This window comes from Hydra viridissima, unplaced genomic scaffold, assembly GCF_058129835.1.
Source record: "Hydra viridissima isolate aposymbiotic clone 2 unplaced genomic scaffold, HvirCarnegie_v1 scaffold_6, whole genome shotgun sequence".
Taxonomy (NCBI): domain Eukaryota; kingdom Metazoa; phylum Cnidaria; class Hydrozoa; order Anthoathecata; family Hydridae; genus Hydra; species Hydra viridissima.
Genome location: NW_028324305.1, coordinates 489,352 through 508,218, shown reverse-complemented (window position 1 = coordinate 508,218; position 18,867 = coordinate 489,352). Strand labels below are relative to the sequence as shown.

Genomic DNA, 18,867 nt, shown 5'->3' with positions numbered 1-18,867 from the left:
ATGCAAGGTGATGTAGATAAATTCAATTTATAGTAACGCAGCCAGTATTAAATTTAAACCACTTTTGCAAAATAAATTAGAAATATTTGGAGCTGGCCTGCAAAGATCCAGGTCAAATTTAAATAAGCTGTGTTTTAAATAGATAATTAAGAACTGGGTGATAATAAGTTCTAGTTGGGTTAAAGTTTATTTAAACTGGCCGACTGAATCTTATCAATTAGAAACAGGTCATACTCTATCACGTTAAGGTGAATCATGTCAAATGGAATCAACTAAAATTGGATTTAAACACTTTACTGTGAGTAGGGTTTAAGTTCTGTTATTTAATAAAAGTATGAGAGTTAAAAAGAGACATCTGAGTTTATCAAAACTATACGTTATGACATTAACAACTTGGTAAAAAGCATAGAAACTTAATTACAAAACAACTTACTTGTATCAAACGCTACTAAAAACTAACTCGGCGCATTTTCTTTGTTGTCATCAAATGGCATGCTTTTTTCATTTAAAACAAATTTTGATTTATGAGTTAGTTGACCGTTTTTCTTTTCTTCATACGGTGTTCGTTGGTAAAAGTTGTATTCAGTTTTTTTTGCTTTTATTGATACAGATTTTGATCCGCCGATTATTGGTCCAGTTTATGATGCAACTAAAAGTTGCATGGAAGACTTATCATCTGATAACTCAAGTGCCCCAACAGTTACTGACTTAGTTGACATCAATCCTACGATAAGTTTTGTAGATAAAGAAACCCAAAACTGCAATATTTTACGAACTTGGATTGCTAAAGATGCAGCTGGAAATATTGCAGAATCAAAACAGGTTGTTAGTGTAGTGTCATTGTCTGCAATAGAGGTGAGTCATAGGAGTTATAGCTATTGATTAACTACAAGAAATGCTTCTGATGTTTAAGAAACATAGGATAAGTGTGTGCAACTTTTTGTTTTACCAATCTAATACCATGATAAACAATGAGACGCAGTGTAGAGCTTTTTAAAAATAATTTCCCCACAATAATTTGCTTAACATTTTTCGTGAAACAAATTTTTTATCTTTCATGAGGCATTAGTATTCGCTTATTGCTAAAACTCAATACTGTAGCAGTGAAAAGACCGCTTCATTTTTGCCTTGTAAGTTTGAAATTCACTGTAAATAATTCAGTAGAATTTTATGCCAGGTAGTTATGTTATAACCAAGCTCTTGGTTTTAGTTACATTACTTTTGTTATCGTACTCCACAAAACTTTACAACATTTAACAGATTTAGCACAGACCATGATAATGCAAGCATTAAGTTTTATTATGCTTTTTATTTATTAAACGAACTCACACGCTACTAATCTTACTTGAACGGTTTTAAATTAAAAATTATCGAATTGCGGAATAAAACGAAATGAAAAAGAAACGTGTCGGAGAATTTCGAAATCCTCATTCAAGAAGTTTTAAGAGGTTTATCAAGTTACGGCTTGATTTGGATTTATCAGGACAAAAGTTAGTATTGACTTTAAAAAATACATAAGTAAAACTAAGAATATTAAAGTAATGAGTATCAGTAAATAGTACAAACAACTACCAAGGGTTAAAACTTTCTTGTATTTCTTTCAGCAAACTGAAGGCTAATAAAAAAAATAGAGTTAGTCTCATTTTTTTTGATCACTATTTAATAACTTTTTTTTTTTTTTTTTTTTATCACTATTCAATCAATATTAAAAAGCATAATGATTGTTTCTTGGACATGATTTCATACATAACTTTTTATTTATTGTCCTGAATGTGGCAGATTAAAAATACCTCATAAGTTTTATCAAAGCTGATTATGTCATTTTAGGTGTATCTCCCTGATAGTGTGTTGGTTCCTTGCGGTTATGATTCTCAAAAAATAAGCAATTTTAATGACATGGTAAGAAGTGGTTCAGTTGTTCATCCCTGTCACCTAGAAATTAAGGCTACTGTGTATGAATCTCCTAAAACAACTTCTTGTAGTTCAGCTACAACTCTCTTTTGGGAGTTTTCTGATAACTGTGGTCAGAAAACAGAATTTCAACAAACAGTTGAGTTTTTTTCAATGCAAGAGGTTTTTCAACCAGAAGATGGTGAACTAAACGTGGATTTAGGTTATAATATGAAATGGCCGCTTTACCCTAACACAGACTATTATTTGCTGTTCTTATGGAAATTTGACGTTAATAACAACAATGTAGGTAAAGTTCTTTATTGGAATTCTTACACTTTGTCTATGTCAGATGACTTTGTACCAAATACAAACTACTTATGGAAAATCCATTATGTCCTAAAGTTTGATGTAAACATAAACAATGCATCAGTGGTACCTTCGCCTACATGGAGTTTTACTACAAAGGCTTATCCTGATTACAAACTTATTACTATTGATGGCCCAGCGGAAGTTTATACCGGTCGCTATTTTGAAGTTTTATGGAAAGTGCTAAATGTGGGATCTAGCAGAAATTCCCAATACTACTGGTATGATCAAGTTTTTATTTCAAAGAACAGAAACTCTTTCAGCGGTTTTCTTACTGACGTTGTTCGAAGAGATGGATTCATGTTCCCTAACGACTCTTATGTTGGAAAAACAAGACTTAGTGTGCCTGAAGATATGTTACTCGGAACATACTACATAATAGTTTTTGTTGATTACTTAAACTACATTGATGAGCTTAATAGAGAAAACAGTCATGGATCAAGCTTGCGATCGCTTGAAATTAAACTTACTCATCCACCCGATTTACAAGTTGATTTAATTATAATCCCCAAAAATGTATTCTCTGGTAAGCTCTCTTTTTGTATCTAACGCATATATGCATGTGTCTGATGTACATTCCAAAAACTCTTTAAGCTTGTAATTTGCTAAGTTTACTTAGGTAATTAGGAAAGTTCGTAGGACTCCCCTATGAATATAAAAAAGAAGAACTTTTTTTTAATTTTATTTTACTAAATGTTCAAAATAATGTCCATCGTTATCTATACAAAGTTACATCCTTTCAAGCCATTCGTCAAACATTTTTCTATACTCTTCTTTGAGTATACTTTGAAGTAGCTTCGTTATGCGAGTTTTTTGACTTTCGACATCAGTATTGTCATCGAGATTTTTTTTTTATGAAGTCGAATAGTCAATAGTCGGATAGAGCTAAGTCTAGTCAGTATGGTGGGTGGCGAATTATTGCAATTCCAGCTTGGTTTAGGCAATTTGTGACGGTTTGAGTCACATGGGGTCGAGCGTTATCAAGGAGAAATTTGAAATTTTGAGTGCCTGTTTTAGGTCTTTGCTCATTTATTTTGCATATAAGAGTATTCAAACAATTTTTTATATAATTTTCACTACTAGTGGTATCTCCCTTTTCAATATAACCCAAATAAACAACACCTGTTGTTTTGAAGAAGATGTAGAACATATTTTTCGGCTGAAACCTGTCGCATCTTACTATAGTTCTTGGACTTTCACCTTCAACTACCCAACTAGCAATACCTGACTTGTGTCCAACTTTTCTCAAATAAAACCACGACTCATACCCTGTAATAGTATCACATAGTCTCCATGGGCCGTTTCTGAAAAAATCTAAGTTTTCCTTACATGCCTCAACCCTATTCTTGCGATTTTGATCAGTTAACTCGTGGGGTTTCCAATGTGATGTTAGTTTCCTTTTTATAAGTGAGTTGTGAATGATTTCGTTTATTGTAAAACGATGAATCGATGTCAGGGCTTCAATTATATGATGTGTTCCATGCGAATTTTCTTCAATAATGGCTCGCACACGTTCAATATTCTCAGCTGAATACGTGGTTTGAGGGTGCCCTGAGCGAGGATCATCTTCGAGACTCTCTCTACCACTTTTATATAAAATAGTCCACTAGGCAACTTTACTATATTTTGGAGTTTGGTCACCATGAACTAAAACCAATTCATCGGTTATGGATTGTGCTGAAACTCCAAGTAGAGCACGGGTTTTAATATATGCTCGATATTCAAACTTTTCCGTTTTTAAATTTTTTCTTTTAACCCTTTCGTGCCGAAGGCGCACATATGTGCGCCTCGGATATTTTATATTTATATTTTTGTTATTTATATATACATAAATAGCAATATATATATAAAGTTTTTTACTTTCTTAATTATTTTTTTTGGATTCTAAATTTTGCCTGCTTTCCAATGATATATACTTTGTTTTACTTATTTTGTAAGGAAACCCATCTATTTAAGTGTTTACGTCGCATATTATTGCTCTTTTTAAATCGCCTAAATAAATTCCGGTACGAAAGGGTTAAACGTACATAATAAAATTTAAATAACTTTTTTAATAAACATTCAAAATATTTCAACAAGTACTTAAAATGTTTATAATTAGACACAGTTTAAAGTTATATATAAGTATTTAATTATTTCCTGTTTCATTGTATCTTTACAGATGAAGTTCTATGAACTTCTCTAACGACCTAAGTATTTTGGCATTTTCTGTTACTGTTCTGTATACTCAAAAAGGAGTGGCTAATTTTTTTTGAATAAAATTTTTTTTATCTACTTTTTTTTAATTTCCATACCTTTTGTGAAAAGAGAAAGATAAAATTGCTACTTTGTATGTACTGTAGCGAACTCAGAGTAGCTAAGTTATAACAAAGAAGCATTCAAATGTTACTTTAGCAGCAATCAGTGGTGCTACACTAATCCTTTTTTTGAACTATATATTTAAAATATGTAATGTGTTTTATTATATAATGAATGAAATTTTAACTAACATCTGATGTGGTCTTTAAAAGTTGAGCTTGCGAAAAACCAACGAAAACCGATTCAAAAATATTTCAATAAATACGGCTACCAAAACTTTATGAAAAAAATATTTGCTAGAAAATTATGTTTAATCTTAGAGAAGAAACGCATGATAAATTTTGGCAATTGAAGTTAACCCTAAGTCTTTTTCATTAATTTATAAGTTGGATTATTTTATAATTGCGCCGTTTGGTTTTAAACTATTTGTTTTCACCTTCAATGAGTTTTTGTATTATGCAGGTCAATCAATTGAAATATTCTGGAAAGTTCAAAACCTAGGCTACGGTGTTACATCAGTCTCAAAATGGTTTGATGAATGTAGTTGGGTTTCAAATTCGTCATCAAGCTCAAGTCCAGTCGTATCTCTTAGCGTTTCCTCACATTCTGGTGAACTTTCTCCTTTTGAAACTTACACCGTAAAGCAACTAGTCAATCTTCCTAAATACATATTTGGAACCTATAAAGTCATAATTGAAACTGATGTGTATAATGATGTGTTTGAGAATTACAATGATGACAATAATATGAAAGATTCGGTATCATTTTAAGTTTTTAACCAACTGTCGTTGCGTTTTTATACTGATATTCTAAAAGCATCAAAAAAGTTGAAGATGCTGAAATTTCTTCCTTCACATTTCATATTGTCAGTTAAACTATAAAGCTGTTATGTTTCTTGATTTACATAGTGTTTAGTAATTTGAAACTGAATTGTTATTGAGCTAAATAGTTTAATAAGCTTGATGCTTTACTTTTTTTAGGATGTTGTTAATGTAACTTTAACACCACCTCCTGACTTAGCCGTGAACATGGTATACATAGTAGAAGACGTTGTAGTCAGCGAAGAGACTTTTAAAGTATTATTTACAGTGATCAATATTGGAAATGGCCAAACAGATATAGAGTCCTGGTATGATAGAGTAGTAAGTTTATTTGAAAATTTATATTTTTGCTAAACGCATTTATCAGCATCAGCTTTATCTTACATATTTTGGTCTAATTACAAACTTAAGTTATTTTTATTGGAACGTTTTAATTCTATATTAAAAGAATGCATTTATCAATATTAAACAGTGTTAAAATACAGAGCAAAACTTTGAGTGAAGATATTTTTGTTATCACTAATCTAACAAACAACTTAATTTAATTCATGTGCGTTTTGAGTTGTTTCTAACATGTTCAATCATTCTTCCAACTTATGAGACTCAATCTAACACTTGCTTTGGTCCAGCCATATCTATTAACTTTAGGTTTGGCATTTCCTTGTTAACTTAATGCCTTTGATTGCTTGCAATATACTTGAGAAAAAAGTACTACTAACAAATCAGTTTCTCACAATTCAAATAATGAGACTAATTTATGCTTCTATTTCACTGTCACAAAAACCGTTTCTATGAAGAATGATTTTTGTATTAGTGACACAGAAGCATTTCTTTTACCGACGCATGACTTAATTTCCAACTGCTGTATATGTAGCTTCCAGATTAATTGAAATTTTATAATAACAAACCTTAAAACCAATAAACACCTATATTCTTTTGCTAACATTTTGATGAGGTGAGGCTTTTTAGACTGTTAGAAAAATTTCCTTCTGATAACCAAAAAAAGGTCCTGGTGTTGTGATAGAAAGCAGTTTAACTGATCTTTGTAATAAAGCTTTTATCAAAACCAATAAATATGATACCAGTAATAAAAGTTTCTGCCAAGCATATTCTTTTATATAATGAATGAGATTTTTAGCCAAACAGCTTTCCACAAAACATTTACTTTTTCACTGTTCACCTAAAAAGTATTTTTTACTTTTACAATTGAATTATACAAACATTTACTAGCATAGCAACATCCATTTAAAATTTGTTAACAGATTATGAAAAGAACATTTTATTTGATACATTAGAAAGATAATTGTATTACAGTTTATAGCTTATACATTTATCAAAGTGGTAGTAATTAAAGGAGAAAAGTATGTGTTATTAGCAAACTATCTACTTAAGTCTCCTCCAGCTATCAGTAGGAACCAGAAACTGATGGCTATGCTTCATCATTTAAATAGGCTTTAATCTAAGTTGAAAAGAAAGAAATATTTAAAGAAATGATTATCAATGAGCATACGACGTGTGTTCAAAATATACCCGGAATTTTAAATTTCGCGGGTTTGGAGAGTCCAATTGCCAGCATTTTTTTTTGTGCGCGTTGGTATACATGCCCCTAAAGTATGATAAAATTCTCAGCTATATATATTGTTTACTTTGTCTGTGGTAGCCGCTAAGTTTCGACGTGTTTTTATTAACTCGGCAATTTTTGCTTGTTTAAAAAATGGAAGAATTGAAGAGTCAAAGAACTTGTATTAAATTTTGCGTAAAAAATGAAACAGAGTGTGAAATGTTACAAAAAGCCTATGGTGAGTCTGCGATGAAAATAATAAGTGTTTACGAGTGGTATAAGCGTTTCCAAGATGGCCGCGAAAACGTTGAAGATGACAAACGTTACGGTCAACCCAAAATCGCATGAACATCGCTCAGGAGCTGCTAAATGACGTCAACGACAATCCAAGTTTGCTTGAATAAGTCATAACTGATGATGAAAAATGGGTGTACGGTTATGACGTCGAAACCAAAGCACAATCATTGCAATGGAAGCACCCTGAATCACCAAGACCGAAAAAAGCATGCCAAGTTTGATCAAATATTAGGATTTTGCTAACTGTTTTCTTCGATTGTAATGGCGTAGTTCATCCTGATTTCTTACCTACAGGTCGTGCGGTTAATAAGGAGTATTAACTTGAAGTTATGCGACGTTTACGTGAAGCAATTCGAAAAAAACGCCCCAATATATGGCAAAACAATTGATGGCCTTTGCACCACGATAATGCACCTGCTCACTCGTCGTTGCTTGTTTGTAGTTTTTTGACCAAAAACAACACCATAGTCATGCCCCAACCTCTATATTCACCAGATATGGTTCCGTGTGCCTTTTTCTTTTTCCCAAAAATGAAGAAAACCTTAAAGGGCCGTTGTTTCACAAGCATAGATATATTAATAGCTCATCGCTGAATGAACCAAAGGCTATCCCAAAGATCGAGTTTGAGAAGTGTTTCAAGGATTGGCAGAAACGTTAGCACAAGTACTTAGTATCAAATGGACACTACTTTGAAGGAGACAACATTCATGTTGACGAATAAATAAATATTTTTTCAAAAAAATGAATATTCCGGGTATTTTTATAATACACCTCGTATGTAACTCATTGCATTAAATATTACTTATAGTGAAGAACAAATCAGACGTATGCTATGAAATGAAAACTATCGACAATAAACAAGTTGCTTTTGAACTTGTTAAGGGAGGGTGGGGGGGGGCAGATTAACAAAAACTTCAAAGCACTTATTAGTTTAAACAAGTTTGAACTACTTGTTACTTTCTCTTTTAAGAAAGTAAAAACTTTGTTCAATGTCTGCTAAGTTCTGTACTCAAAAAAAAAAATTGTTTAGTTATTGGTGGAGCACATTTTTAAATGTTTACCATTTATGTAGTTGTAATTGTATAAATAATTGTATATAAATATAAGTAATTGTATAAATAATTGTTCGAAGATGGAATTAAATTTTGAAATCACTACCAATTATCACATCTTTAATCAAACTTGCTCTTCCTGCGCTTCACTTTATTTTCTTTTTCTCGATTTGACTGTTAAATCAAGAAATAATCTTTTTCAACAACTTGTTTCAAGAATCTGGTAGGGATCTTAATTTTCGCCCAAACATCAAGAACATCAATAGCTTTTGAGTATTATGCATCACTGACTGTTTAATTTGTTTTCTCTTTGCAATATAGAATATTGCTGTTATCTTTTCTTCTTTTAACGGAATTGTCCTTAATTCTCATTTTGAGAGCAGTTTTGTAGAGTGCTTTCAAAAAGAGCAGCAATGGGAATGCTGATCTACTACTGGAAACTGCAATACTAATGATGGTAATAGCTAAATTGAAACAAATGGATAACCTATAGATTATCAACTTGTTGTTGTCAAGAATAAGCAACTGATGAAATCTAGCCGAAGTAACCTAACTGAAGTCTACTCAGAAATATTTCACTAGTTTTATTGCACATGCTTGGTGTACTGCTATCTAAGTATGCGTGCCATTTCTTGGTTGCATCATTTAAACATCTCATTAGCATGCTTGAAATTGCAAATATTCTTTTCTGAGAGCGCTGTCTAAGTAGAAAGTGCTGTAAGTGAAATGCATTTTTAGAAATGCATCTGTAAAAACAAAATTATATATATATATATATTGAACTTTTTTTTGGTTTCTAATTTTGTGGATATTTTATCTATTGCGTTTAGAAAAAGAAGATATATATGAATTGAATTCTTAATTTTAATCAGCTATTTATCATAAAAACTATTACAACAAATATTAATATAAAATATTACTATAAGAAATAGAACTATAACAAATACGCCATCCTGAAGCATATTCTTAATAGTCTAAAACATCCTAATGATTGTTCCATAAGTTTCATTAAAATGGTTAATCGTATACTCTGCATATTTCCACTATGTCAAACACGCTCTTTCTCATAGGCGTTATACTCAGCAGTTGGAAGTCAAATGTATCTGAGTCACGACGTACTTTATTTTGGTGTACTTCACTCATATCAGCAATACTCGAGGGAGGTTTATTTCACAGTTCCACAAAGCTTGCCAACTGGAGAATACGTAGTTGCTGTGTTTACTGATGTGTTTGATACTTTGTTTGAGTTTAACATGAAAGAAAACAACAAGCTAATGAAAAATATCAACATTGTGCAACAACTTCCTGATCTGGTATTGACATCTTTTAACTTTTCTTTCAATTCAGATGGTAGGAGAGGAATCACAACACTAAATTTAAAAAGCGTTTTCATAGCCAATCTTGGTAAAGCGAGTGTCTCTAAGACCTTTGTAGATGCAGTGTACTTAGTTAATTCATATAATCAAAGAGAAATCCTTGCTGAGCGCACCCAAAACGTTGTGTTAAAAGTCGGCCAGTTTTATGAAGTTGAAATGAACATTTCAATTCCTAGAAAAATGATACCTTACACTCAGCTAGCTTACCACACCGATTACAATAACAATATTTTGGAAATTGAAGAAAATAATAATCTATACGTTTCAGACATTTACAACCTGACTATCTTTTATGATAATATTACGATTGATATTGTAAATTTGCTTACTTTTAGTTTTAATGAATCAGGTCGTTATATAAGTAAAGAGTTTTTTTCAGGAGAAACATTAATAGTTGTTTTGAATTACACCAATCAAAATGAATATCCAACTTCGAAAAGTTTCACTGACGAAATTTACATACAAAATCTCAATGAAGAAATTTTCTTAACGCAGTTTGTTAATGAGATAATTGAAGGAAACTCGTCTGTGTCAAAAGTTGTAGAAGTTCTTATACCAGACTGGATTTATGGCGAAATATTTATTGCTGTAAAACACAACACACAAAAATCGCTTATAAGTTCTAACTTTTACAGTATTAAAAAATCCTGTTTTGTATCAGTGCCTCCGTTCGCTGACTTAAAACCATACCTAATTTATGCTGAACTAAATGACAATTCTCGTTTGTTAAATGTTTCCTGGTTTGTAAGAAATATTGGCAACAGCATGCGCAAAATAACGTCATGGAAAGACTTAGTTGTACTCTCTCCAAACAGTTCAGATCCGTTTGCAAGTGGGTGGTTAAAGCTGAATTCGTTTGATATCACTGGTAAGCTGCAAAGTGATCAAGTGTATTCTCAAATCAGCAAACTACCAGTGGCTGAAAAAGTTTCTGGATTTTATTATGTGTTTGTGTTAGTCGACATTGAAAATCAAGTCAGTGAGTGGCGTGGAGAAACTAACAACCATATATCATCAAAAAGCATATGGTTTCCATTGCCTGTACTGCCAATCTCAGATCTTATTTTAACAATTGACAGTTTAACAACACTTTCAGTTACCGCTGGTCTTAGAAGTGGCATAACTTACAGTGTAAAAAATGCATTAGAACCCACATCAGTTTCATCGTGGACTGATGGAGTATATATATCACCTTATGCAAGTGAAAATTTGATTTTAATAACCTCTTATAATCATATCGGAGTTTTGGGTAAAAACATGAGTTACGCAGTGACAGTTCCTTTTACATTTCCGCGCACTTTGAAAACAGGGGTTTATATAATTAAAGTTATTACTGATAAAAACGAGAAGTGCAATGATAAAAATAGGGATAACAACTTTAAAGTATCAAAAAATATTACTGTTAATGAGCCTGATGCTGCAGATCTTGCAGTCTCTTTAAACACCAATAATATAACGGGATACACAGGCCAACCTTTGTTTTTATCGTATAATGTCACTAATTTTGGTCCAGGCAGTATTTCATTCTTCAATTGGTATGACTGCTTATACCTTAGTACTGATCCATGGTTGGATCTATTTGATCGAAGATTAGCGACTCAGTTGCAAAACCGTGACATGCCAATAAACTCATCTTATGCTGGTCTTTTTCAGTTTAGTTTGCCTTTTAGCATGGCATTAAAAATTTATTATTTAATATTAAAAGTAGATAACGAAGATGTTGTTTATGACAATAACAGAATCAATAATATGGCAACAATATCCATATCAGTTATTGAAACAATGTATACGTTAGACCTTTTTGTGTCAAATCTTGAATGTTCCTTAAGTGCTAAATATGGAGAAAAGATAAAAGCTAATTGGCTTCTAAACAACATGGGGACAGAAACAGCTGTGGGCTACAAATGCGACTCAATATACTTGTCAGAAGATAGCTCATGGGATTATGATGATGCTGAAGTCAGCACAACTTGTTCATTCATGTATATCCAGAGCAAAAATATCCTGGAACAATACATGCTGGACTATGTTCCTCTTGTTAAGCAGAGCAACTTTTATTCAATTGTAAAGACAAGAAGCAGTGTTCTTGACTTTAACATTTCAAACAATCAAGTTGCTTCACTAGCAACATCTTTTATTTTCCATGAGGTTCTCAATATTTCAACAACAAAGATTATTTCTGCATACGGCGGAAAAGACTATGTGTTGATCATCCCAGGAGTTACTTCAGGTCAGACACTTCTTATTATAGTTAAAAGTTATGACTTAAAAAGTAATGTTGGTTTGTATGTGAAGTTTGGGGCACCTGCAACTCTGAGTGATTTTGATGAGTTTCAAGGAGAATTCAAAGCGTTTGAACAAAAGCTTATTCTTAAGAACACAAAAAGAGGAGATTACTATCTTCTAATCACTTACCAATCTGAACCTATATTTTACTCGATTCCGACACTGGTAAGTGTAGAAGCAAAACCTGCAAAACTTGATATTGTCAGTGTTTTCCCCAATGTTGTGCCACCATCTGTGTTACCGGTTACATTGAAGATACAAGGCTCTTTGTTTCCATCAGATTATAGTTTAAGCTTTTACAGTGTATCCGATGAGAAAAAAGCAGTTATGCCTCTAAATACTTACAGATTTAGTTCAAGTCTACTATATGCTACCGTGGCATTTTCTAATTTTACAATTGGTGATGAAATAGCAATATGCATGGTTGATTTAGTTTCATCAAATATGCTTAAAACAGAGAAACTTATTAGAGTCATGAATATTCCTACTGGTATTCTTAAAGCAAATCTTCGAACTTCAAGGGTTGCAAGAGTTGGTGAAGATGTTGAGGTAACAATAGTGATTCAGAATATTGGTGGCACTGACATTTCTTCTCCAATTTTTTATTTAGATGTACAGGGTGATGTGACAGTTAAGATAAACAAAGAAATCAATGTATTTGATGACAATCAAAATCTCATTTTCGTTCCTCCTTCAATTGGTCCCGCAGGAATATTGCCCCCTGGTTCTACTAATACAATAAGTTTATCAATCATTCAAAAAACTTTTTATTCAACTTCTGCTCCGATATCTATGGGTCTACTGATTGTAGGCGAAGATGATCATCCTTATGCAACTAAAAAGAATGAGTTCAGACCATTAAACTTTGACACCAGGCGTTGGGATCCTGTTTGGAAAGTATTTATGAAAAGAGTTGGCAATACCATGACCACTTTCCAAAATCGAATGTGTGAGACTGCCACACACTTAAGTCTTTTAAACCAAAACGTAGTTTTGTTGGATCAAGTGGTGCAGTTTGAATTACAGATGGCTGACGGCATAAGCATGGGAAACGAGTTGTATAGAGTAGTTGATGTAAAAGCAATCGTTAATGGGTTTTTTCCGTTTTTGAATATTGAGCGGTTTTTTTCTCCACGGTTGTCTTTTCGTGATGTTCCTGGTAAATATAATGGATATGGCCCTTTTGGGAAAGGGTGGATCAGCCCTTTGTGGTTTGTGTTATAGTGTTACAAATATTTTTTTGCAACTTTCCAGTAATTATGTGCTCAGTAGTTTAAAAAGATTTTAGTTCCATTTTTTTTCTACCATCGTAAGTATCATAAACTTTTACCCACTTTAAACAGTTTAACAATATTTAGGTCAGTTCAAATAACCAATGTGACGCTTTTGTATATTATCTTGGAAAGAGATTCTGATTTCCATTTGTTTAACTCTAACGGATCCGAATTCATTTTCACTAATCCTGATGGAATGGGAACCATTAGAAGTAGCGGAGGTAAATTGTTTAGCAGTCCAGATTAATAATATACGTAATAATAAACTCCGTAATTTTTTTTAACTGAACCTTGTCACTTACACAGTTACATTCTGCATTTTTTTTCGTGTCAACGCTGATGGTTTGTTGACTTAATTCTCTCTGTTTTCATTGTGGAAGTGTGAATTCTAAGTAAAATATTCAGTGTAAAGAGATCCAACTCATTTTTAGCTATATTTTGCTTTTTGGTTTCAGAAGCTTACATTTTTGAAGAGTTGGACAAAGAGCCTTACTTGAGATATTTCTTTGATAAAACCACTTTGCAACTAACAGGCCTTCAGTCGCTAGACAACAAAAGCAGCATTTACATTAACCAAAACTTCAGTGGAATGAATGACAGGTTTGGAGGTACTTTAAAAATACTCTACGGTGACAATCGTTTCATTCAAAAAGTTCTATTAACTAAAGACGGAAGTATCACTGATGTTGTCAGGTTTGTATATTTTTTTGCTTTTAAATGTTGATACAAATATGCAGCTCATGCTGCATGCTTCATTCCATTTAAGTAGAGAAAAGCTAATAAAACAGTGTTGTGAGGTCTGTCTAAAAATGTCTTTTTCTGCAAAACAGTTTCAGTAAAATGCATTAAGGGAGGTTTTAGTTTGAGTTAGTTGTGATCAGAAACCAATATGAAAGCCTTATAATGAGCTGTGTAATGAATGCATAAGCGCTTTGCGTGAGCAGTGTTATGAATAATGGTAGTGATAATGAGGTGTAAAATGAATACATAAGCACCAACTTGTGCCAAGATGTTTTAAAATGGATCTGTTTGCATTATTCACTTTTTTCATATTTATTTTTTGTTTCTCAGTTAAAAAAAAAAAGTTGTTATTTCGTTTTTTTAAACTTTTGATATTTGAAGAGTATTTTCAAAGTTTAAAAAAACTCTTATTTTTGTTGAAATCCTTTCAAAGTAGATGATAAATGTTAAAGTTCCACGTTATTTTTATCCGAAATTAGATAATAATATAGTTAAATGAATGTAAAACTAGATATAGAAAAAAAGTTTTTTGCATTGTTTTTTTTTTTTTTGTTGCTATTTTAATTTCTTAAACATTGATTGATTTGAGTGTGTGGTGACTAAGTTCGCATCGTTTGTTTTTTTTTTTTAATAAAATATAACTACTGCAAATTAACTTTATTGCTATGCAAAAATCTCAAGACGACCTCTGTGACCACCTGCTTTAAAATCATTTTTACAAATGAGTATTATTCAAAAACCGGCTAAATTCTTGAATTTGGAAAATGGAAACTCCGTAATTCAATAAAATTTGTGTATGATGAGGTCTGGGTCTCAAAACTCTCTGTTTTATATTTTCATGTGAAAAAGTTTTTACCTTCCGATGGCTTTTAAAAATTAAGATGGTCTTCCACTCTTTGTCAAACTTTAATAACTGTTTTCCCCCAAAGCATATTTTCTTAAGAGTGTTTGAGTATCTTTGGAGGATGAAAATAATTTTAATAAAGGTTTAACACAGAAGAAATGTAACAGCATTCATGTTATTTGCAAGATGGTAGATGATGGTCAAAGTGACCAATCTGAGTTTCAGAATGCAGAAAATATAAAGAATGGTGTGGATGATCGCACTGTGAATAGTATAGCGTTTGTCCTGTTAAAGATTTGAAATGGAAAATAAAAAACATGGAAAATTTGTAATCCAAATAGTCTAAATTTAATTGGTCAACTTATATTATGTTTTGCAAAAGAGACTCTTTTTATTCAAGAGAAATTTGAACATTTGTAAAATAAAACTTTTCTTTAAAGAATACTTAGTTTACATTGCATGAAACTTAAATATTTAGTTTACATTACAATACTTTTTTTGTAAATTCAAGTTAGTCAACAATTTATACTACAATGAATAATGGTGGATTCGCAGCATGGACTGGGTCTTCAATACTGCTTGCAAACTCCCAGCAGTGAAACAAGAAAGAAAATTTCAACTAAAGAACACCCATAAATTTATTGAAAACAAACAATAATCCAGCTGTGACTAAAAGATTTTTAAATTTGGATATCAGTAAGATTAAACTATTCATATGAACAGTACAACCACTAGAACATATATAAATCTGTTTGTCTGTTTGGTCTTATTTTTAACAAATTTGAGCGTTGGTTTGGTCTAATTTTTTATCAGATTTTAAAAGCCATTAAAATGTGGCAGCCTGTGCATAAGATGGCAGTTTATGGTTTTTCTTTTATTAAGTATTTTAAGTATCCAGTAGTTTATTTGTCTGAGAGAACTATTCATACCAGGAACAAGGCTAACAAAAGTGCACAAGTAGTTCATGAATATTTAAATATTTTTGCCAAAAATACCAGGGATACACCTAACTATTTCTTTATGATATCTGATATATACTTACATTGTAAGAAGAACAAAATGCCAGAAGTATAAAAGCCAGAACAAAATGATGATTCAGCTGATAACTGTTTTTGAGGTAAATATTGGAAAAAACTAAGTGTATTTTTAAGTTTAGATATTTAATGATATCATTTAAATTTATTAATGATACATTTTAGAAAAAATGCTGGTCGTAGCCTATCTGATATTGCTTAGGTCTTTTTGACCCATTATGTCTTAAACTATGTTATTTATTATTTAATGAAATTCTTAAGTTTTAATGTTGGTTGTTAAATGTTTTAGGAAGTCAGAGAGTAATGGTTCATATTAAGAAAAAAAATCAAGAAAGTATCATTAAAACATGCAGCTTTAATTGATTAGCAACATTTAAAAAACGGTCATTTTAATTGCCATATCTTGTTAAAAAGCCACTTTTAGCATGCATTCTATAACTGAAGGAAATGGAACTCCTGGAGTTTTTGTTTTACTTTTGTTTAAAATGAATTACTTATATTTTCCAGTTAGACAAAAAAGGGAATAACATAAGCAGGAGACAAAAAATGCCTTAAACCCCTGAAAAAGAGAAACTGTTATATCAGGCAAAGATTTTTAAATATCAAAAACCGTCAATTTTTTATCTTTTTAATCAAAGATCAAATTAGTCTGGATAAACCGGCTGAAAAACTGGAATGAGAACGGTTAAAAAAAAGACCAGACTTTTTTTATAAATATCTATATAAACAAAAAATATCTCATTGATATTTTGTGAAAAAAATTACATCAAAATGTTGATTTGGTTTCTAGTTATTAGGCTATTTTCTTTCAGTGCAGGTGTTAATAGCTTCTGACTCAAAAACTTTGCTTTTGTTAAAGATATAGAAAGGTATAAATAGAAACTAGCAACTCTGCTAAAAAAAAATAATAAATTAAAAAATAAAATAAACAAAAGAATCTAATTTCTTTGTAGTTTTTATTTGTGCTTTCTGTGTTTTTTAGCTACACTTATGATGAAAATAATTTCTTGATGGTAGTTTCTTTAAATAATCAATATAATGAGTTTTATGAGTACAACTACTCTACTGGAGCTTTGAAAAAAGTGATTAAACCAGATCAGTCCTCTATGATATACTTGTATGATGAGGATGGGATTTTCATTGGAGAAGAATATTATTCACCTGAGAATAAATTACTGAGAAGAGTTCGTTTTAAAGAAAATGGTGCTGGAGACTATGAAATGGTAGAGCAACCGGGAAACAAAACTGCTTTTTTGAAATACAATATTGATGGAATGCTTGCGTACACAAGGGAGATTGGTTTTCCACCTCATAGCACCACTGCTAATGAAGAACTAAGGGTAGTTATGTACGATGATCAGGTAAATTTTTCTTTTTTTTGATGCTCCCTGAATGTCAGCTTTTGTTTTTATAATTGCAATAATTGGTTGTTTCATTCAAAATGCTGTTTTGATGTTCAACAAAGTTTTACTTGTAGATCATTCTTAAAGAAAAGTATGATGCAAAGCAAAACATTAGGAATGTTGAAAATGCGGAAGGTCAAAAAACATACTTAAAACTTACTTCAGATGGAATGTCTTTTACTGAGCTTCAAGACTCTGCAAAAAATGTATACAAAGTAAATTACGATGGTGAAAAGCTATCTAGCGTAAACTATCCTGATGGGTATGCTGAATATTACACTTATGATAGAAATGGCTTTGTTTCTAGTTTTACTTCAAGATCTGGTGATGTTGTAAATTTTAAAAGAGATTTCCAAGGAAAGGTATTTGAGAAGGATACGAATAATGTACAAAAGGTGACATTTGAATACAAAGATGGTTTAATTGTGAAAGCTGTGAAAAATAGTAGCATTATTGAACTTACTTATAATGCACAAAGACGCCCTGTATCTGTAACTTTTGACAGAAACGTCACTTTGTTTTATACTTATGACATAGAAGGGCGACGCAAAACTTTATCAGACTCTACAGGTTTGTACAGCATAGCATATGAGTATGACATATTTGGACGCGTTAAAAATGTGAAGAGAAAAGAAAATCAAACCCTGCTAAACATTCAATACCATGAAGACAAAGTTGAATCATATTCATATGGTGATGGGAGTAAAACCAAGTATTCTTTTGATTCTTTGAGAAAAAAAACTAGGTCTATTCTTGTGGAAAATAAGTATTCAGAACCCTTGCGCTTACTAAGTTATACCTATGATCATAACGGAAGAATTTCGGAAATAATTGATAACAATCAGAGTTGGAAGTTTGCCTATGACTTGACTTCGCAAATGGTGTCTTTCAAGAATGACTTGTATAAAACTGAGTTGCAATACGATTCAGTATTAAATCGTGTTTTTAAGAAGAGCTCTGATGAAACATTTTATACTTATAACGAGCTAAATCAACTGAAAACTGCTGGAACGAGTGAGCAAAATTTTTATGATGATAATGGAAATTTGATTTTGATAAAGAGCATACCAGTTGAAAAGCAGCAAAAATTTGAATATAGTTCCGAAAATAAAGTCAAGTCAAGCTTTAATGGGCAAACAAACTGCACTTTTGAGTATGATGCTTTTGAGAATTTGAAGTCCAGTAACTGTGATGGAATTCTTACGGAGTATTTATTTGATCCCTTTGGTACCTTTGGACCAGATTTGATTAAAAAGGTACAGGTTGTTTAAAATGATAAGCTAGTCTGTTTGTCCTTAACATAAATATTCACAGTTGAATGTTTGTTATTCTTTAGTCTGCCAATGGATTAGTGACAACTTTCTTTCATGCGATGGAACAAGGGCTCATCTGCAAAGAAGATGTAGAAAGAAACAAAACTTTCTACTTTCATTTTAACCAAGTTGGGTAAGAATAAGGAGAGTAATTACTGATGATTTGACTGTTAAAAATCTTTTTTCATGGTTGAATCATCAGTTATTATCTAAACTATAGTACTAGGATCCCTAGTATCAACACTTCGCCAATCTGTTTGTAAAGACTGCTGCTGCTTTAAAAGCAGCAACAAAGTTGACAAAAATGA

The 18,867-nt window shown here is 31.7% G+C and overlaps 1 protein-coding gene across 1 annotated transcript in view; it reads left to right on the top strand.

Moving 5' to 3' along the window:
* The window catches only part of LOC145202262 (uncharacterized), a 160,941-nt gene that overhangs the window by 95,429 nt on the left and 46,645 nt on the right, over positions 1-18,867 (top strand). Inside the window, exons 101-110 of the mRNA XM_090090161.1 lie at positions 611-855; positions 1,828-2,785; positions 5,020-5,315; positions 5,538-5,699; positions 9,359-13,161; positions 13,309-13,445; positions 13,680-13,917; positions 16,826-17,204; positions 17,321-18,502; positions 18,583-18,692. Coding sequence (XP_089946287.1) covers positions 611-855; positions 1,828-2,785; positions 5,020-5,315; positions 5,538-5,699; positions 9,359-13,161; positions 13,309-13,445; positions 13,680-13,917; positions 16,826-17,204; positions 17,321-18,502; positions 18,583-18,692 — 7,510 coding nt within the window. The remainder of the gene's footprint in view (positions 1-610; positions 856-1,827; positions 2,786-5,019; positions 5,316-5,537; positions 5,700-9,358; positions 13,162-13,308; positions 13,446-13,679; positions 13,918-16,825; positions 17,205-17,320; positions 18,503-18,582; positions 18,693-18,867) is intronic.